A 23155-nucleotide genomic window follows, 5' to 3' on the forward strand; every position below is an offset into this window, starting at 1 on the left:
GTCTTGATTTCTGTTTATGCACTGTCACAGATCGCAACCAAAATATGTCTATATTGTCCTTAAGTGACAGTAAAGATGTAGTGAAGACTAGTAGTATCAGGAGACTTACCATGACCAAGCACATGCATCGCTCCATATTTACAGTCTTCAGCTGAGACGCAGCGAGCATCAATTACACTCTTACTCTGGGGAAAAAAAGATAAATATATCGAAAATTGTGCAAAAGTTTTAGGCAAGTGTGGCAAAAACGCTGCAGAGAAAGAATGCTTTCAATTATAGAAGTGTAAATAGTTAATTTTTATTTAACAAAATGCAAAGTAAATGAACAAAGGAGAAACCTACATATACAGTATATCAAATCAATATTTGGTGCGACCATCCTTTGCCTTCAAAACAGTATTAATTATTCTAGGTACACTTGATCTTCTGAGGATGTATGCTTGTGCAAAGCCTTCATTCTTTTCCAGTAATCCCGCACAAACTTGAAGATATTCTGAAATTAGTGGAATCCAGCACTTTAAATGATGAATTTTTATTGAAATCAAGGAATAGTGTATAAAAGTTTTGACGTTTTGGTCTAATCAACCTTCCTTAGAAAAACACTAGAAACATATAACTTCATAAATGCATAGAAATTAGACTTCAGCTGTATAAATTTCAAATGCCTTGTGCAGTGGCGCAATGGTGACATCCATCGAAATGGTTTCTGGTTCATGTCATGTCAACTTTAGGTTCATGAACACGGGGGCTTTTATTTGAGATTTATACACTATTTCTTGATTTCAATAAAAATTAATCTTTTAGAGTGCCGTATTCCACTATTTTTTTTTATGGTAAGGCTTGGGACCCTATTCGTGCACCTATTTATCAAAGAAGTGCCATTCTTCTCTTCTAATTTGATGATGTTCAGATTAGGGCTTTGGGTGGTAGGGGCTTTTTATCATTTTGAAGACTCCTTCCTCTTCTTTATGCTGAACATAGTTCTTAATGACATTGATTGTATATTTAGGGTTGTTTTTCTGCTGCAGAATACATTTGGACCAATCAGAATCCTCCTTAATGATATTGCATGATGGACAAGTATCTGGATGCATTTCTCAGCAATAAGGGCACCATGAAATGGTAAACACTGAAGATTGCAGACCATTTAGTGTTCACAAATGCCTGGCCAGAAGTAGTCTTTATCAAAGAACTGCAGTCAAAAACCATACCATCAAAATGGACAAGGACAAGTGACTCAACTATGCACAAAAACATAGGAAATGGGGTGCAGATAAATGGCAGCAGGTCCTCTAGACTGTTGAGTCAAAATTGGAAAAATTTGGCTAGAGTGGTATACTAATGAGTGTCTGTAGGGAACCGTGAAACATGGTGGAGGTTCCTTGCAGATTTGGAGATGCATTTCAGCAAATGGATTTGATGATTTAGTCAGGACTATGGGTGTCCTCAATGTTGGGAAATACTAGCAGTTACTTATCCATCATGGAATAACATAAGATAGACATCTGATTGGCTCCAAATGTATTCTGCAGCAAGACAACAACCCTAAACAAACAGACAATGTGATTAAGAACTATATTTAGTGTTAAAAAAGGAATCGTAAAAGTAATGACATGGTCCCCACAGAGCTCTGATCTCAACATCATTGTGTCTGCCTGGAATTACATGGAGACAGAAAGATTTACACAAGCCAACACCCACATAGGATTTGTGGTTAGTTCTCCTAGATGTTTGGAACAGCTTCCCTGCCAAGTTTGTTAAAACAAAAAAAAAACGTGTGCAGGAGTGTATATTTATGGTTTGATGCCATTTTGAAGGCAAAGCGTGATCACAACAAATAATGATTTGATCAAGATTTTACTTTTGTTCATTCACTTTGCATTTTGTTAACTGATAAATAAACTATTGAGACTTCTATTTTTAAAAGCATTTTTTTTCCACACCTTTCTAAAACATTTGCACAGTACTGCATAAAAACCATATCATCGGTGATATACAATTTGAGTTTTACCAGTTAATCAATTGTTGCACTATTAACCAGCATACATTTAAATAATTAATTAAATTGATTGGATATTAACTTTCTGACTTTTAAGAAATTATCTGAAAATCTGCCCATGTCCTACAGACTGCCAAATCTTTGAAATGGGTAATCTTGCAAAATTACTCTTTTTGCACAGTTGTCTTTGAAAGCTTGAAATTTGTATGGATTTAACAGTTGCAATTGTTTCATGAAGGCCTCGTTGACACTTAAATGTACTATTTTTAATTATTGGAATGGCTTAACAAGTTACTTTATGCTTCAGAAATAAATTTCATTGTTCTGTAAAAACTATATAAAATTACTCTTCATTCTTAAAAGAACAAAAAAATAATTACTAGAATTGTGACGCTGTGTATAAATGTAAACAAAACAAAAATGCAATGATTTGGAAATCTCTTATAGTCATATTTTTTCGTAGAACACAGATCAGAAGGTGAAAGTTAAACATTTTCCCCATTTCATTTGAAAACAAAATACCGTATTTTCTGGGGTATAAGGCGACTGGGCGTATAAGACGACCCCCAAATTTTCCATATAAAATATGGAATTTGGGATATGCCCGCCATATAAGATGGGGGCCATCTTATACACCCAGTCATCTTATACAGCGTGTGGTTCCCAGGGTCTGGAGGAGAGGAGACTCTCCTTCAGGCCCTGGGATCCATATTCATGTAAAAAATAAAGAATGAAAATAAAAAACATGGATATACTCACCCCTCCGACGAACCCTGGCTGTCACCGTTGCAAGCGTTTGCCTCTGTTCCTGAGAATGCAGAGATTGAAGGACCTTCGATTATGTCGCGGTCAGGTGACCAGCATTATGGCATTGTGTGGTCATGAAAATCACTGCATGGTCTCAGGAATATATACAGAAATCATTCTGTGAACACAGTTTGCTGTGCAATCCAGAAATGCTGACGTCTTTTCTTGGCAAACGTTCATTAAAAATGGACTGAGGTAAAACTGAAAACTGTTCTGTGGTTGAATGAATAAAAATTGTAAATTCTTTATGGAAACCACAGATGCCATATGCTGTGAACTCATGGACTAGTGCCTATGGCATGAGCAGCTTAGACATCTGGAAAAGGACTATAAATGCTAAGAATGTTCTACTGGAAAGATATAAATCTTGGTACCTTGTTAGCCAGTGGATAGAAAAATATTTAGAAGGTATCTGTGGTTGATACCTTTTAATGGCTCTTTCAGTTTTATCATTCCTCCCATAGCCACCGCTGTTATTGAATCATGTACATTCCCATTCCTGTCATCACCATGCCCCTTCTCTTGATCACTTGATCCAACGATTCGTCCGCCATATTTTACTACAAACGTGCACCTTCCCAGCAGCAACTGTGTAGGAAACCACTTTACAGTTTTGCAAGATGTTTATGATGCCTGTAAACAATTTTTTTTGAAAAATTGCCACCCCCATGGGGAAATGTTTGTCAGCCAATGCACTTAGTGTATGGGCATTACAAGTGTAGGAGACACAATCCTTTACATTGGGCCTCGGTTTTAATGAGGCCTTCAGCAATGTCTCCTCATATTCCACCACTAGAACACCAGGGTTCACGTGCTCCCTGCTGCTACAGAAAGTCAATTTTGGGGGAAGGGTGTCTAGGATCCACATGAACAATTTTTTACAAATTAACCACCTATGAGCAAATGCTTGTCAGGCCATGCACTCCATTGCAAGTTTAAGAGACCCACACCCCTATATTGGGCCTACTTCTGAACTCTGTCTCCTGCAATGTGTCCTTTAACTGCCACTACATCAACAGGGTGAACGTGCTCTGTACGGTGAATTTTGGGCAAGGGGGCTGTGATGGCACTCTTATTTTTTTTTTTAATGACCCCACATTGGGGAATTGGGCATGACATTACATTGGGGCTACTTCTTAAATCGGTCTCCTGCAATCTGTCCTGTACCTGCCAGTAGATCACCAGGGTGAACGTGCTTTGTACTGTTATAGGCAGTCGAACTTTGGCCAAGAGGCCTGCAATGGCATTAGTCTATTTTTAAAAAAGGTACCCCTACACTGGGCCTAATTCTTAACTCTATCTCCTGCAATGTCTCTTGAATAAATGCCACTAGATCACCAGGGTGAACATGCTTTGTACTGCTATAGGCTGGTGAAGTTTGGGCAAGGGGGGCTGTGATGGCACTATTATATTTTTAAAAAAGGTACCCCACATTGGTGAAACGCCATCCTTGTTGGCAAACACTTCATAACATTGGTGTACCTTAAAGAGCTCACTTGAAAAGCTCCTTTTTGTGTTGCCTGGTTGCTAACATTGGACACAATACACTTCATATAAATTTGATAAAGCAATGCTGTTAGTTTGGCTCAGTAGTTCATTAAAATTAATTATTTGTCCACTATATTACTTTCTCTCCTTGAGAGTCTTAACTTTGGCTGCCTCAAATATACAAATGGCGAATATACAAATGCCGATTTGTACCAAAGATTAAAATACTGTATACCCAATGCATTCAGACAATGACATAGCTGCATTTCTTGTAAAACATTTACAGATGTGACAGCCAATGCTCATAGTGACACAATCTTGATAAATGTTTGTTTATTTACTTCACAAACAGTTCTAAGCCTCTATCTGTTTGCTGCTTGTCATTGTAAAACATTAAGGTTTACTGAAACTATGCTGGTGGTGGTTTGATCTAAATCCTTGTGGCTTTTATTTTCTAAGGGTTTATGGCCCCTTGTCTAATGAATCCATGATATCTCAGTTTTCATCCAACCTTAAAAAGTTGCCACTTGAAGATGTGGGTGAAAGTAGAGTTAATACAGAGTGCTATTCACTATATAAGACCAGAGAAACATGACTAAGACAGATGCCAAAACTGGGGTACCTGTACATGTACAGTGTGCTAATACCTGCATAATTGGGGATGCCCATGCAGTGTAGGTAATCTCCCAGGTGTTCTCAGTCTTGGTGTTGCTTCTCTGATATTTCAGACGCATGATGTTTAAAAGCCTCTTGGTGAGGATGATCTAAGTATACTGTATGTAGTTAATCTTCATATATACGTAATCACTATATTTATTTAATCCTTATATGTACTTATTAACCTGTGTATGTTAACACATACAAAAGTGTATGCACTCACACTATTCAATAATGCTATTCCTTGAATTTTGAAGTTCAAATTCCTTGAATTTTTCCAGACCCCCCACTACTGTGCATTAGGCAGCCCCAAATCTAAGAAGTATCATTGTCAGAAACTCCCTGTCCTCTCCAAAGCTGCAGGAACCTTTCCTTGCAAATAGAAAAAAATGTAAAACTTGTCCATTTATAAAGACCACAGACAAGATAAAGATCCCCAATTCACATCAGGACTACAAGATACCAGGTACTTTCAGCTGTGTCACTTCTAATGTGGTGTACTTAATCATTTGTACTAAATGTTCAACTGGGGGTCTGTATGTAGGGGAGACAGGGCAGAAACTGAGAACAAGAATGAACTCTCATCGCCATACAATAAGAGAAAAAAGAATGGATCTACCTGTGGCAATACATTTTTGTCTCCCCAATCATAACATTATGGACATGAAATTACTTGTATTAAAAGGCAACTTCAAATCTCAAAGAGACAGAAGAGTTTGGCAATATAAGCTGATGATGATCTTTGACACTCTTAGTGCAGGAATGAATGTGTCGCATGGATTTATGTCTTTTTACATCAACTAAGGAACTAAGGAATTTGCCCCTCAGACCATGCGGGGTCATCAGACCCCAATTAGAGGACAATAAAACATTCCTTATCTAAGAACTGGTCCAATATTTATGGACATAACTGTTTATCACTCATGGTAATTCTGCTTCATGACACCTGTCTTATCTATGTTTTTTTTCTGTGCTGTATTCTGCATAAATATGTGATTCAAAAAGCACAAAATATGAACGGCACTAGGTGTTATCGCAGCAGGCGGTGTAGCCGCAGCCTGAGGATTCCACTGCAAGACTCCTATAGCACGTATATAGTCTGTAATGTTCGGGTGGTGCTCAGCATAAAAAGCAGTGAACAAATATCCAAAGAGAAAAAGGAAAATGCGGCACTCACCCAGGTAGATTGCGAATCAAAGTCCTTTATTCATCATAACGTAACAACGGACATAGTAAGGAGAGGCGGCTGGGAGAGATCAGCGGTGCGGGGAGAAAGAGCAGGACTACGATCGTTTCGCGCTTGTGCGCTTCCACGGGTCCATGACCCGTGGAAGCGCACAAGCGCGAAACGATCGTAGTCCTGCTCTTTCTCCCCACACCGCTGATCTCTCCCAGCCGCCTCTCCTTACTATGTCCGTTGTTACGTTATGATGAATAAAGGACTTTGATTCGCAATCTACCTGGGTGAGTGCCGCATTTTCCTTTTTCTCTTTGGATAAATATGTGATTCTCCAGAATTTCTTTTAGTCTATGCCTGATGAAGAGACCTGAGTAGTCTCAAAAGCTTGCAATTTGTTACCATCTTTTCAGTTAGCCATTAAAATGTATCAACCACTGAGGGCTCTCAATTCTAAATATTTTTCAAGCATGTTCAAGAGATTTCAGAACAAGATATGCTCCAATCCAGGCAACATCTATTTCAGGGAATTTCTTGCATATTTCAGCAAGCAATACTAAACTACATCCATCACAACCTCATGGCTTCTCAGAAGAGTTTGTGTGCTGACAGCCTGCAGTTCAGACCTTTCACCAATAGAAATCATTTGGTGCTTTTCAAATGAAAATACATTAGAGACAACCCAGGACTGTTGTGTATCTAGAATGTTACATCAGATATGAATGAGACATTATTTTGCCAAAACTCCAGCAATTGACCTCCTCACTTCACAGACATTTGCAGACTACTGTAAAAAAGAAAAAAAGAAGAGGGAATGCTACACAATGGCAGACATGGTCTTGTCCCAAATTATTATTTGATGTGTTACTGTCATCAATTTTTAAATTACCGTATATACTCGAGTATAAGCCGAGATTTTCAGCCCAAAATTTTGGGCTGAAAGTGCCCCTCTCGGCTTATACTCGAGTCACGGTAGCGGTGGGGTCGGCGGGTGAGGGGGAGAGGGCGCTGAGGCATACTTACCTAGTCCTGGCGGTCCTGACGCTCCCCGCCTGTCCCACGGTGTTCAGTGCTGCAGCTCTTCCCCTCTTCAGCGGTCACGTGGGACCGCTCATTAGAGAAATGAATAGGCGGCTCCACCTCCCATAGGGGTGGAGCCGCCTATTCATTTCTCTAATCAGCGGTGTCGGTGACCGCTGATAGAGGAAGAGGCTGCAGCACCGAAGACCGTGGGACAGGCGGGGAACGCCAGGACTGCCAGGACTAGGTAAGTATGTAATATTCACCTGTCCGCGTTCCACACGCCGGGCGCCGCTCTGTCTTCCCGGCGTCTATCCGCTCTGACTGTTCAGGTCAGAGGGCGCGATGACGCATATAGTGTGCGCGGCGCCCTCTGCCTGATCAGTCAGTGCGGAGAGACGCCGGGACCGGACGCTGGGAGCTGCAAGCAAGAGAGGTGAATATGGCATTTTTTTTTTTATTGCAGCAGCAGCAATGGCACAGCTTTCTATGGCACAGCTATGTGGCAGTACTGAACGGCACACAGCACTATATGGCAGCTATGGGGCAGTACTGAACGGCACACAACACTATATGGCAGCTATGGGGCAGTACTGAACGGCACACAGCACTATATGGCAGCTATGGGGCAATACTGAACGGCGCAGAGCACTATTTGGCAGCTATGGGGCAATACTGAACGGCGCAGAGCACTATATGGCACAGCTCTGGGGCAATAATGAACGGTGCAGAGCACTATATGGCACATCTATGGGGCAATAATGAACGGTGCAGAGCACTATATGGCACAGCTTTATATGGCACATCTATGGGGCAATGATTAACGGTGCAGAGCACTATATGGCACAGCTTTATATGGCACATCTATGGGGCAATAATGAACGGTGCAGAGCACTATATGGCAGAGCTTTCTATGGCACATCTATGGGGCAATAATGAACAGTATGGAGCATTATATATGGCACAGCTTTATATGGAGCATCTTATGGGGCAATAATGAACGATATGGAGCATCTATTTTTATTTTTTAAATTTACCAGTAGCTGCTGCATTTCCTACCCTAGGCTTATACTCGAGTCAATAAGTTTTCCCAGTTTTTTGTGGCAAAATTAGGGGGGTCGGCTTATACTCGGGTCGGCTTATACTCGAGTATATACGTTAGTCTGATTTTTAAAAAAGAAATGGAAAATGTCTAACTTTCATTTTCTGTTCTCTGCTATACTGTGAATAAAATATGTCTATAAGGCTGCTTTCACACATCAGTTTTTTGGCGTCAGTCACAATCTGGCGAATTTTGAAAAAATGAATCCGGCAAAAGTTGCCACCGGATCTGTTTTTTTCTCATAGACTTGTATTAGCAAGGGATGGTCTCACGTTTCATCCGTCGAAAATTGGTTTTCCAGCGGCTGAAAAAACGGACAGCGATGGATCCGTCGCCGTCCGTCGTTTGCTACAATGGAACCCTATGGCACCGAATCCGTCAAATGACGGAATCCAGCGACGAATCACCTTTTTTTTAACTGAGCATGCTCCAATTTTTTTAGGATCCAATTAGCTGGATCTGCTAGTTAGATCCGTTGAAAAAACTGATCCATCGCATTAGTTTTTCCACAATCTGCGACGGATCCGGTTTTTCTTCAACATTCAACTAATTGTGCCTGATGGCAAAATACTGATGTGTGAAAGCAGCCTAAGAGATTTCTAGATCATTACATTCTTGTTTTCTTTACATTTTTGCCTAAAACTTGTACAGACATAAAGGGTGCATCTCACAAATTAGAATATCAAAAAGTTTATTTCAGTTCTTCAATACAAAAAGTGAAACTCGTATATTAGATAGAGCCAATACAAACAGAGTGATGTATTTCAAGTGTTTATTTCTGTTAATGTTGATGATTATGGCTTACAGCCAATGAAACCCAAAAGTCATTATCTCAGTAAATTAGAATACTTTATAACAGCTTGAAAAAATTATTTTAACGTTCTCAATGTTGGCCTACTGAAATGTATGTTCAGTAAATGCACTCAATACTTGGTCGGAGCTCCTTTTGCATCAATTACTGCAGCAGTATGGAGTGGTATGGAGGCGATCAGTCTGTGGCACTGCTGAGGTGTTATGGAAGCCCGGTTGCTTTGATAGCAGCTTTTAGCTCATCTGCATTGTTGGGTCTGGTGTCTCTCATCTTCCTCTTGACAATACCTCATAGATTCTCTATGGGGATAAGCAGGGCAGCCACTAGGAATTTCGGGGCCCCATACTGGCAAAATTTTCGGGGCTCTCTTGAGACTCCACCCAGGCTCCACCCCAGCCCCGCCTCCACCCCTCGAACGGTCCACAGTCAAAAGATTTTTAAAGACGCCACCACGACAAGGTCAGGCCCTACCATACTCTAACCTACTAAACATTTGTTAAAATATCCAATATAATTTTAGGTATATTTTTATTTATTTTTCAAATTTTAAAATGACCAATACCACATACAGGGGACAAATACCACCGCACCATGACCAGACACCATATTACCACCACATAATGACCAAATAGCACATACAAGGAACAAATACCACCACACCATGTCCAGACCACATATTACCACCATATGATCACCAATAGAACCACATGCAAGGAACAAATAGCACCACACCATGACCAGACCACATATTACCACCACATAATGACCAAGTAATAGCACATACAAGGAACAAATATCATCACATCATGGCCGGACAACATATTACCACCACATAGTGACTGAATACTACAATACTGATCAGTAATAAAAAAACACAATACTAATATCACCATAAGTGCCAGTATTCACAGGAGATCTGTACTTAGTATGCAGTGTCTGTGTACAGGTAATACAGTGATCACCGGTGAAATTATACACAGGAGCTCTGTGTATAGTGTATAATTTAAAGGAAATACAGTGATCACTGGTGATATTGTACACAGGACCGCTGTATATAGTATACAGTGTATAGCATCAGTGTACAGGTAACACACTGACTCACCAGTGACGTCTCTAGGTGAAGTCCTTTATCTTTGCTTTTAATCTTCATCCAGCACATACCGCCGTCACTTCAGCCAGCCAGGGCTCGTTTCTGCAGGAAATAACAGTTATCTAGAGCACCGCTTGCAGAAAGCATTACTTTTTTTTTTCCAAATTCTAAACTACAACAGATGAAGAAAAAAAGTGACAGTGTTACTCTGCACAGTGACAGGACCGCCTCCCCATTTAAAACCGTATCCTCAAAAAATAAAATAAATACATCACTGGTGTAATAATATCCCTTGATCCTGCACCATCTGTCTCCATCCTGCCCCATATTCCTGCCCCATCTGTCTCCATCCTGCACCATGTCTCTATCATACACCATGTCTCTATCCTGCACCCCGTGTCTCCCATCTGCCCCGTGTCTCAATTCTGCCCCTTGTCTCAATTCTGGCACCTGTCTCCATTCTGCCACCATATATCCCATCTGCCCCGTGCCTCCATTCTGCCCCGTGTCTCCATTCTGCCCCGTGTCTCCATTCTGCCCCGTGTCTCCATTCTGCCCCGTGTCTCCATTCTGCCCCGTGTCTCCATTCTGCACCCGTGTCCAATCCTGCACCCGTGTCTCCCATCTACCCCTGTGTCTCCATTCTGCACTGTGTCTCCAATCCTGTCCCGTGTCTCCATTCTGCCACCTGTCTCCATTCTGCCCCGTGTCTCCATTCTGTCCCTGTGTCTCCAATCTGCCCCCTTTGTCTCCAATCCTGTCCCCTTGTGTCCATTCTGCCCCTTGTCTCCATTCAGCCCTGTGTCTCCATCCTGCCCCTTGTGTCTCCATCCTGCCCCCTGTGTCTCCATACTGCCCCATGTCTCCATTCTGCCCCAGTGTCTCCAATCCTGCCCCAGTGTCTCCAATCCTGCCCCAGTGTCTCCATTCTGCCACCTGTCTCCATTCTGCCACCATATATCCCATCTGCCCCGTGTCTCAATTCTGCCCCTTGTCTCCATTCTGCCACCTGTCTCCATTCTGCCACCATATATCCCATCTGACCCGTGTCTCCATTCTGCCCCGTGTCTCCATTCTGCCCCGTGTCTCCATTCTGCCCCGTGTCTCCATTCTGCCCCGTGTCTCCATTCTGCCCCGTGTCCAATCCTGCACCCGTGTCCAATCCTGCACCCGTGTCTCCCATCTACCCCTGTGTCTCCATTCTGCACTGTGTCTCCAATCCTGTCCCGTGTCTCCATTCTGCCACCTGTCTCCATTCTGCCCCGTGTCTCCATTCTGTCCGTGTCTCCAATCTGCCCCCTTTGTCTCCAATCCTGTCCCCTTGTGTCCATTCTGCCCTTTGTCTCCATTCTGCCCTGTGTCTCCATCCTGCCCCGTGTCTCCATCCTGCCCCGTGTCTCCATTCTGCCCCTTGTGTCTCCATCCTGCCCCCTGTGTCTCCATCCTGCCCCATGTCTCCATTCTGCCCCAGTGTCTCCAATCCTGCCCCAGTGTCTCCATTCTGCCACCTGTCTCCATTCTGCCACCTGTCTCCATTCTAACCCCATGTCTCCATTCTGCCACCTGTCTCTATTCTGCCACCTGTCTCCCTTCTGTGCCAGGCTGGATGGAGACACATGGTCCATGTGTCTCTATCCTGCTGGTGAAACATTGCGGCTTCCCGCTTTCAGTTGCAAAAAAAAAAAATTCTTCTTACCTTGCCTCGCTCCTGCGGCGGAGATCCCTCCCGGCGTTTCAGCACACACTCGCCGGTGAATGACAATGAGGTCATACACCGGCGATGCGCGCTGACGTCAAGTGCCAGCCTCAGATTGGCAGGCGGCTTTAACTATTGCCGTGCGGGCCCACATTGCCGTGCAAGGTTGCAATAGAGTAACTGAACCTGCGTCTCGGACACAGGTTCAGTTACCAACAGAAGCCTGCCGCTGGGGCCCGGGCCCAATGAGCAGAAGAGATGGGGCCGGATGCGGGCCCCTTCTGCCCACCAGGCCCCATACACCAGTCAGGGCAGTAATGCCCTGATGGCGGCCCTGGGGATAAGGTCAGATAAGTTTGCTGGCCAATCAAGCACAGTGATACTGTTGTTTTTAAACCAAGAATTAGTACTTTTGGCAGTGTCGACAGGTGCCAAGTCCTGCTGGAGAATGAAATTTCAATCTCCAAAAAGCTTGTGTTCAGAGGGAAGCATGAAGTGCTCTAAAATTTCCTGGTAGACGGCTGCACTGACTTTGGTCTTGATAAAACATATTGGACCTACACCAGCAAATGACATGGCTCCTGAAACCATCATTGATTGTGGATACTTCACACTAGACCTTGGAAATCATCGTCCCAGAGTCTGGAGGAAGAATGGAGAGACAGACAATCCAAGCTGCTTGTGTTTTCTTTTTCTTCATTATGTACAGGTATTCATTATGCAAAGTAGGGGGCAGGTAACTGAGGGATCAGTAACCTGTCAGCAGTCTGCATTATGAATACATAATCAGAGCACCACATGAAGTCCCCCACTACAGGCTTGCCTTGGAGCACGGGCACATCGTTAACTAAAAACTGAAAATAAAGATTAAAAAAACAACCACAAGATGGATTTCATCAACCCAGGTATCATTTTAATCAGCATAACGACACCGACCTGAAAGTGTCCGTAGGTTACTGTGCACAATCCTGTTGATAGGTTCCCTTTAAGCAACTATTGTGAGTTACAAAATAACTTTAGAAAGATTCTCAATTGGACCGAAATAGTGCAGTCACTATGGGCTATTCAATTTTTCTAATTTTCTATTTTGGGAGTGCTGCCTTCATTTTTGCATGTATCTTGGAGGATTGGTTTATGCCTCTCTTTTTACTGGTGCTGCCTTGATTTATATCAATGCAGCGTGGCATGGAAGTGATGAGCCTGTGGCACTGCTGAGGTGTTATGGAAGCCTTGGTTGCTTTGATAGCAGCTTTCAGCTCATCTGCATTGTTTGGTCTGGTGTCTCTCATCTCCCGCTTGACAACACCCCATAGATTCTCTATGTGGTTAAGGTCAGACGAGTTTGCTGGCCAATCAAGCACAGTGATACTGTTGTTTTTAAACCAAGAATTGGTACTTTTGGCTGTGTGGACAGGTGCCAAGTCCTCCTGGAGAATGAAATTTCCATCTCCAAAAATCTTGTGTTCAGAGGGAAGCATGAAGTGCTCTAAACTTTCCTAGTAGACAGCTGCGCTGATTTGTGTCTTGACTATGAATACAGACTAAGGCCGGTTTCACACGTCCAGATAATTCCGGTACCGGAGAAATCGGTACCGGAGTTATTCGTGTCCGTGTGTCCATGTGCTCACATGGCACATCAGTGTGGCACACGTACGGCAGCCGTGTGCCGCCTGTGTGCCGACTGAGGACCACATGGACCGTGCAGGAGGCAGCACTACAGTTAAGCGCAGTCCCCTGCTTTTGGTGCTGAAGCTGGCATTCATTCCTTCTTCCCAGCAGCATTTGCTGGAGAGAAGGAATGAAAAATCAAGGTTTGTTTTTTTTCGTTAAAAATAAAGTTTGGGGTCACCTCCCGCCTCCCATACCCCGTGCACCCACCCGCTTGCCGAGAAATACTCACCCAGCTCCAGCGATGTCTGCTCTCAGCGCCGGCAGCCTGTCCTGTGTGAGCGGTGACGTGGTACCGCTCATTACAGTGATGAATATGCGCATATTGTGTCTCTGGTGCGTGAGAAAACTGTCAGTACACGTACCGGAGACACTGACGTGTGAAAGAGGCCTAAGAGACATTTTTAAATGCTTAGGAAGACTTTGAAGGTGTTTTTTGTTAATAATTATAATTTACTGAGATAATGGCTGTAAGCCTTAATCTTCAACAAACAGAAATAAACACTTTTTCTACCACACTTTTTGCTTCCATACATATACATACACATTTGCTATGGTCAACAAAGCACTCACCTCAGGGCAGGTTCCCAGAGTCTGGAGTTTGGTACTTTCAGTTCGGGTTATGATAGTGAAAATGCTGCCACCCTAAAACAGAAGGAAGTAATTAACCCCTTAGTGATGAAGCTAATTTTGACCTTAATGACCAGGCCAAATTTTTTAAATCTGACCAGTGCCACTTTCTGTGGTAATAACTCTGGAATGCTTCAAGGGATTCCAGTAATTCTGAGCTTGTTTTTTCATGACATATTGTACTTCATGGTAGTGGTAAATTGTGGTCGATTTGTGTATATTTATGAAAATATCGAACACTTGACCAAACTTTAAGGGTATGTGCACACGCTGCGGATTTTGCTGCGGATCCGCAGCGGATTGGCTACTGCAGATTCGCAGCAGTTTTCCATGCGTTTACAGTACCATGTAAGTTTATGGAAAACAGCACTGTTTAATCCGCAGCATGTAAATTCTTTGTGCGGATTCCGCAGCGGTTTACACCTACTCCATAATAGGAATCCACAGGTGTAAAACCGCAGGTGAAATCCGCACAAAAACAGCGGTAAATCCGCAGGAAATCCACAGTGCGGTTTACCTGCGGATTTACCAAAATCTGTCCGGAAAAATCTGCAGAGTAATCTGCAGCGTGTGCACATAGCCTAAATTTGTTTGCCCTTAAATCAGATAGTCATTCCACACAAAATAATTAATAAATAACATTTCCCACATGTCTACTTTACATCAGCACAATTTTTTAAACAATTACTTTTTGGTAGGAAGTTAGAAGGGTTCAAAGCTGATCATCAATTTGTAAATTTTCCAACAAAATTTGCAAAACCATATTTTTAGGGACCACATCACAATTGAAGTGACTTTGAGGGGCATAAATGACAGAAAATACCCCAAAGTGACACCATTCTAAAAACTGCACCCCTCAAAACCACATTTAAGAAGTTTATTAAGCCTTCAGGTGCTTCACTAGAATTAATGGGATGTGGAAGAAAAAAAATGAATATTTTCCTTTTTTGACAAAAACTTTGATTTAGCCCCAAATGTTTTACTTTCACAAGGATAACAGGAGAAAATGGACCTCAAATGTGTAATGCAATATCTCCTGAGTACGCCGATACCTCATATGTGGGGGAAAACTACTGTTTTGGCACAAGGCAAGGCTTGTAAGGGAAGCAAAAATGGCTGGTATTGTTAGCAGATGCCATGTCTCGTTTGGAGAGCCCCTACCATGCCTAAACAGTGGAAACCCCCCACAGGTGACCTCATTTTGGAAACTACAACCCTCAAGGATTTTATCCAAGGGTATAGTGAGGATTTTTAACCAAAAGTTACTACACAGAATTTTATAACTGTGATGCTAGTAACTTCTCACAGCCAAGCTGTGAGTCAGAGTGGTCAAAGAGTCCAAGGTCAGAAGCCAGGAGAGTACGTCATAAACAGAAGGAAGAGACAAAGGAAGAGACAAATGTGCAGTCAGGTAAAGTTCTGAGGTCAGAGTACCGGGAGGATAACAGATCAGAGCTGAAGGGGTTAAACAGGCGGGTAGTCAGAACAAAGTTCAAGGTCAGGCAACAGATCAAACATATAGAACTCAAGGCACAGAGAGCACAAACCTCACAAGATGAATGTACATCTGGCCATGTTCAGGGAAACTCAGCTCAGTTAAGAAGCAGGGCTATTAAGTGTAATAATGAACACATGAGAAAGCCGACGCCTCACAGTCTCTGATTGGATGGTCGAGCTGTCAATCAACACACTGACTGCTCAGTACACCCCTGTACCAGGTTGGATGGCCAAGCTGTCAATCACAGTACTGACAGCTTCACCACACCCCTATACCAGATAGGATGGCCAAGCTGTTAGTAACTGCATCCCAGACCGTGAGGGGTGGAACCTTGACAATAACTTAGGCCATGTGATTAGGCCATCACATTGAATACATCGTCAATAGTGTTGAGCGCAAGCGCTTGCTACGAAATTTTCCATCAGGGTACTCCAATATGAACCAAGTATCGCTAGTTCTCGAGCGACCCCGATGCAAACTCGAGTAGTGAGCACTTGGGCTCAACATTAGTCGTCATATTATCATCATTTTTTTTCTTTTGAAAAACCGCTAACCCTAGCCCAAGACAACCCTAGCCTAACCCCAATCTCAACCCTAGTTGTAAAGGATAAAATAAGGGGGATAACATACTAATTATTGGCTTTTGGTCACTATGATCAGGTCCATCACAGTGATTAAAATAAACAAACAAGAAAAATTCCTGCGGTTGCCTGGTGCCAACCAGCAGACCTCGACGGGCGCACTGCGCATACGCCCACCATTTTTTTTCAGGAACAGGAGGCGGATTGCCCGAGAGATGGAGCTGGAGGGACCAGATGATAGCAAAGGTAGTGGGGGACTTTAAACACCAGATATTTTTCGACGCTAGGGGGGGGGTATTACAGGCTTATTCCCTATCGCCGTTTTAAGACGGTAATGAGGGAATAAGGCCCCTTTAAGGTCATAGTTTTAATGCGTATTAGCAGTCATTAATGGGTTAATATGTTTTTTTCTTGAAAGATCTTGTTTACTTGTGTTACCAGCCAACCTTTCCATATTTCACACCTTGTTCATACATTGTGGTCACAGTGCATTTTTTCGCCACAAGTGTGGAAGAATCACTATGTGTGACTCTGGCCTTAAAGTGTAACTATCATTTGAATTTTTATTTCATAAATCAGTAGTACACATTTGTACTACAGGTATATCTTTGTAATATATCTTATCAGAGAAATTTGCTTCTTTCTTCATCAGGACTAATTGTTCCTTCTCAAAACTCTCAATTCTAGGGTAAAATTAAACTGTAGACAGTGAAGACAGATTGTTACATTACTTAGAGGAGATAAGGATGGAGGAATTAGGGTATATGCACACATCAGGATTTCTTGCAGAAATTTCCTGAAGAAAACCGGAAATTTTCTGCAAGAAATCCGCATTTTTTTTGCGTTTTTTCCCCTTTTTTTCCGCGTTTTTTTTTTAGCATTTTGCAAGCGAAATTAGCTTGCAGAATGCTAAAGTTTTCCAAGCGATCTGTAGCATCGCTTGGAAAACTGACTGACAGGTTGGTCACACTTGTCAAACATAGTGTTTGACAAGTGTGACCAACTTTTTACTATAGATGCTGCCTATGCAGCATCAATAGTAAAAGATAGAATGTTTAAAAATAATAAAAAAAATTTAAAAAATGGTTATACTTACCTGCAGACAGCTGATCTCCTCAACGGCGTCCGTTCCTATAGATGGTGTGTGTGTGCAGGACCTTCGATGACGTCGCGGTCACGTGAGCGGTCACGCGACCAATCACAAGACGGCGACGTCATCGCAGGTCCTTCACACAGAGCATCTATAGGAATGGAAGCGGCAGCGTGCACCGATGAGAGGCGGGAGGACTCCGGGGCCATCAGAGGGTGAGTATATCTCTATTTTTTATTTTAATTTTTTTTTTTTTTACCAATTATATGATGCCCAGTCCGTGGAGGAGAGTCTCCTCTCCTCCACCCTGGGTACCAACCGCACATAATCTGCTTACTTCCCGCATGGTGTGCACAGCCCCATGCGGAAACTAAGCAGATCAATGCATTCCTAGGTGTGCGGAATCACCGCAATTCCGCAAATTTAATGAACCTGTTGCTTTTTTTTCCGCAATGTGATTTTTTTTGCGGAAAAAAAAGCAACATTTGCACAAGAAATGCGGAATACACTTTAAATAATAGGAGGCATATGTAAGTTTTTTTTTTCGCGGTTTTATCACGTTTTTATAGCGAAAAAACGCAAAAAAAACGCAAAAAATACTGAACGTGTGCACATAGCCTTAGAGGTAGAGCTCCTCTCCATCCAATCTACAGCTCCTCCCCCTCCAGTCTACATAGAATCTTATCTGGAACACATGAGCCATGTGCACAGTGATCAAACCTGTAGGAACATGTTCACACCACCAAGAAACTTGAAAACACAAAAAGAGCACAGTAAAACCAAAAAATACTCTGTTGTAAAAAAAAATCACAATGAACAGCAGGTGCTAGTAAAAAGATGGAAAAACACAGGGTATTTGGTTGATAACATTTGATGTAAAAAAAATGTACCGTATATACTCGAGTATAAGCCGACCCGAGGATAAGCCGACCCCCCTAATTTTGCCACAAAAAACTGGGAAAACTTATTGACTCGAGTATAAGCCTAGGGTGGAAAATGCAGCAGCTACTCGTAAATTTCAAAAATAAAAATAGATACTCCATACCGTTCATTATTGCCCCATAGATGCTCCATATACAACTGTGCTATATAGAATGCTCTATACCGTTCATTATGGCCCCATAGATGCTCCATATAAAGCTGTGCCACATATAATGCTCTGCACCGTTCATTATGGCCCCATAGATGCTCCTTATAAAGCTGTGCCCCATATATATTGCTCTGCACCGTTGATTATGGCCCCATAGATGCTGCTTATAAAGCTGTGCCCCATATATATTGCTCTGCACCATTGATTATGGCCCCATAGATGCTGCTTATAAAGCTGTGCCCCATATACGGTATATTGCTCTGCACCATTGATTATGGCCCCATAGATGCTCCTTATAAAGCTGTGCCATATATAATGCTCTGCACCGTTCTTTATGGCCCCATAGATGTGCCATATAAAGCTGTGCCATATATAATGCTCTGCACCGTTCTTTATGGCCCCATAGATGTGCCATATAAAGCTGTGCCATATATAATGCTCTGCACTGTACTTTTTGGCCCCATAGATGCTCCTTATATAATGCTGTGCCATATATAATGCTCTGCACCGTTCTTTATGGCCCCATAGATGTGCCATATAAAGCTGTGCCATATATAATGCTCTGCACCGTACTTTTTGGCCCCATAGATGCTCCTTATATAATGCTGTGCCATATAGAATGCTGCTGGAGCTGCCATAAACAAAAAAAATCACATACTCACCTCTCTTGCTCAGGACGCCGGCGCTTTCAGCATTTACCTGCTCCTCGTGCGTCTCCGTCTCCAGCACTGACGCTCAGCAGAGGGCGCGCACTGACTATGTCACCGCGCCCTCTAACCTGAGCATCACTGCTAGAGGACGCTGCAGATGGAGCCGCACCGGAGCGAGGAGCAGGTAAATATCGCGCAGCGCTGCGCTCCCCTTACCTGCTCCCGGTGCGGTCCCTGTTGTCCCGGCTTCTCCCGGCGCTGCAGCTTCTTCTTGTAATTGAGCGGGCACAGTTACCGATCATTTACAGCAATGAATATGCGGCTCCTCCTCTATGGGAGGTGGAGCCGCCTATTCATTTCTGTAATGAGCGGTAACTGTGACCGCTCAGTACAGGAAGAATCTGCAGTGCCGGGGAAGCCAGGGACTGCAGGGACCGCGCCGCAGGAGGTAAGTATAACTACACAGCCCCCGCTCCCCCTCACCTGCCGACCCCTGGGTATATGACTCGAGTATAAGCCGAGAGGGTGACTTTCAGCCCAAAAAAGTGGGCTGAAAATCTCGGCTTATACTCGAGTATATACAGTATATTAGGCCGCTCTTGGTTTTCCTGTCCTCTTTTTGTGTTTTCAAGTTTCTTGGTGGTGTGAACATGTCCCTCCAGGTTTGTTCACTGTGCGCATGGCTCATGTGTTCCTGTTTTAAATAATTGTTTTCTTGTTTCTACAAGACTAGGGAGTTGTCCACCACTCCTTGTGAGCCATGCGCATAAGGGCCGTTCTATTCAGCGTGTCCACATTGGACATTTCCTTTCTGAATCCTGCTCATACAGGTATTATACATATGACCAGGTTTTTAAATACATCACATAGGGATTACATACATTAGTTAGGACTTCTCTAATACGGGTATACCTTGACGTTTGGTAGAGCGGCTTAATATATATTTTTTGCAAAAACCTTATCAACCAAGTACCCTGTGTTTTTCCACCTTTTTACTAGCATCTGCTGTTCACTGTGATTTTTTTTTTACAACAGAGTATTTTTTTGTTTTACTGTGCTCTTTTTGTGTTTTATAGAATCTTATCAGTAGCAACTGCCATCTCCTAACTAAGTAATGGGAGAATCTGTTTTCACTGAATACAGATTTTACCTGGGAATTGAAAATTTTGAAAATGAATGATCAGTCCAGAAGGAGAAAGAAGCAGATTTCTGTGATAAGATATATTACAACGTTGCTTATTTTCATGTGTACTATTCATTTATAGTGATGAGCGAGCACTAAAATGCTCGAGTCGAGCAAATTAAGGCTTCTTTCACACTTCCGTTTTTACAATCTGCACAGGATCCGTCAAAATTTTGAAATGACGTATCCTGTGCAGATTTTAAAAAACGGGTGCACTGGGCCCGTTTTCTGACGAACCTGTCAAGGCTATGTGCACCTGTTGTGTATGCGTCTTCGCAGCAGTTTTTCGCTGCGAAAATGCATACACAACACAACCCATGTTGAAAATAATTTAAAAAAAAATCGTAATATTCTTTACCTTCTGGCGTCCTGCGCAGCGTTGCCAATGCTTCAGATGCTCCTGGCAGCTCGCATTCCCAGTAATGCCTTGCGTGAAATGACCTCTGATGACATAGCGGTCTCGCGAGACCGCGACGTCATCGGGTCATTTCACAACGCATTAGTGGGATCTAGCTGCCGGGAGCATCGCGAGCATCGGTAACACTGCGCGGGATGCCGGAAGGTAAAGAATATCGTGATTTTTTTTTAAACATTACAGGTCCTTCTCAAAAAATTAGCATATAGTGTTAAATTTCATTATTTACCATAATGTAATGATTACAATTAAACTTTCATATATTATAGATTCATTATCCACCAACTGAAATTTGTCACGTCTTTTATTGTTTTAATACTGATGATTTTGGCATACAACTCCTGATAACCCAAAAAACCTGTCTCAATAAATTAGCATATTTCACCCATCCAATCAAATAAAAGTGTTTTTTAATAACAAACAAAAAAACCATCAAATAATAATGTTCAGTTATGCACTCAATACTTGGTCGGGAATAAAGTTTATGAAAGTGTTTGTGATGCCACCTGTGGTATTCGGTCAGGGATGACCGACACTGCTTAAAGGGGTCCTCTGGGGTGATGTTATGGCAGCAGGGATGGTATGGCATGCCACAGGTGAAGCTGGGTCCCCAGGGCTCCCGTTGTACAGATAAAGATGATAGATGGTGTTGAAAGTATTAGAGGACATAAGGTTGCAGTCTCCTTACCTTTTTACTGGTGTAAGGCAGCCACAGTCCAGGGTACGGATCACAGGTGCTGGTGTGGTCCGGCTGGCTTGGAAGCGATTCAGGAATCCCCCTAGCCAAGTGGGTTGGAAGCCTTCCTCTCTGCGCTGTGTTGTAGTCCCTTGCTGCCTTAGACTTCACACAAGGTCCTCACTTTTTCTCTGTCCCCCCTTAGGTAGTACACTACCCACATGGCAGGTAACGCGAGCCTTTTTACAGGGTCTCTCAGATGACGCCGGGCTCTATGTGTTACTGTGCCTTCAGGTGTTAATGGCAGACAGGAGACTTGCAATCTGCTGTCCACCAGTTTCTGCTGTGGGGCATAAAGTTACCCCCACAACCTCGGTATTCCGGCCACCGGTTTCATGCGCTTCAGCGTGGAAGAAGCTCAGTCACAGCTTCTCTCCAGCTCTTCACTTCGCCTTTGCTCCTTTTCCTCCTTCAGGCTCTCTACAAACTGTTCCGTTCCTTTCTTTCCTTTCCTGGAGCTGCAGAATCTCACGCCTGCACGGCCCCTACTGTCTTCCTCTCAGTCCCTGTCTCTGGCAGACGCTCTCTCTGACAGACTGACTACTTTCCCTCCAGTCAGAATATATATAGGGGAGCCACCCACAAACTGGATCAGAGCTCCCCCTTCTGGTCTGGAGTAAGAGCATGTTGCATGTTTGTGATACCTCTTAAAGGGATCCTTCCTCGCTTCCAAGCATGGAATCACCTCCCCCGTGAGGAAGGCAATACCATTGCAACAATCAGGAACCTGGGGTGTTACATCTGGGCTGACAAACATTTCCCCATGGGGGGTATACATCAACATACTGTCTACAAATTTAGTTGAGAGGCATCATAAACACCCTTTACAACACTAATATGTGTGTTGCATCACGGACCATGGTCACCCTGGTGATCTAGTGGTGGTGGATGATGATGAGGAGGACAACAGCAAATAGGCCAAATCAGGAAGCGTATACCCATGTGTGTGTTTGAGGTGCATAGAAATAGACCTCCCAAAAAAAGACATTGGATTTGAGTTTGTGTTACGCTGCTATCATTCGGTGGTGTTGAGAAGTCTGGCCCAATCCAGCCCCTGTTCATTTTTAAAAGAGTCTCTGACAAAACACTAGCAGCAGGACAGGCGATGACCTCCAACGCGTAGAGAGCCAGTTCATGCCACGTGTCCAGTTCGGATACCCAATAATTATAAGGCACAGAGGAATCACGGAGGACTTTGGTACGGTCAGCAAGGTACTCCCCCAGCATCTTCCAAAACTTGGTACTCCTTGTGAGTGTACCCCGCACCTTAGGGCTTGAGCGATGGGAGGGTCTGGGAAAACTCTCCCAGACCTTTGACAGTGTTCCCCTGCATTGGCTGGATTGGAGTTGTGTCTCTCTCGCCTGTACTCCTTGGTTGTCCAATGAACTGTAACCTCTGCTGCCAGCATTTTCAGATGGGAATTTTTTTAATAACTCCGCAACAATGGCCTTCTGGTACTGCACCATTTTAGTACACCTGTCTGCCTCTGGAATAAGAGATTGAAAGTTCTCCTTGTAGTGTGGGTCTAGAAGTATCACCAACCAGTAATGACTGTCATCCAAAATTTTGAGAATGCGAGGGTCACGGGAAAGGCAGCGTAACATAAACTCAGCCATGTGTGCCTGACTGCTAACAGGCAAGACTTCTGTGTCTTCACCAAGAGGATGACTGACCATGCTCTCCTACACCTTCTCCTCGTCCCTGTACTCAGGCCATCCACGCTGAACAGACGGTATGACAGTTGTGCTTGTAGTACCATCTATAGC

At 43.2% G+C, this 23155-nt stretch overlaps 1 protein-coding gene across 1 annotated transcript in view; it reads right to left on the reverse strand.

Moving 5' to 3' along the window:
• P2RX2 (purinergic receptor P2X 2) overlaps positions 1-23155 on the reverse strand; it is a 111544-nt gene that overhangs the window by 68336 nt on the left and 20053 nt on the right. The window contains exons 3-4 of the mRNA XM_069745434.1: positions 14089-14160; positions 110-185 (exon numbers count right to left, since the gene is read on the reverse strand). Coding sequence (XP_069601535.1) covers positions 110-185; positions 14089-14160 — 148 coding nt within the window. The remainder of the gene's footprint in view (positions 1-109; positions 186-14088; positions 14161-23155) is intronic.

Source organism: Ranitomeya imitator, chromosome 1 (assembly GCF_032444005.1).
Source record: "Ranitomeya imitator isolate aRanImi1 chromosome 1, aRanImi1.pri, whole genome shotgun sequence".
Taxonomy (NCBI): domain Eukaryota; kingdom Metazoa; phylum Chordata; class Amphibia; order Anura; family Dendrobatidae; genus Ranitomeya; species Ranitomeya imitator.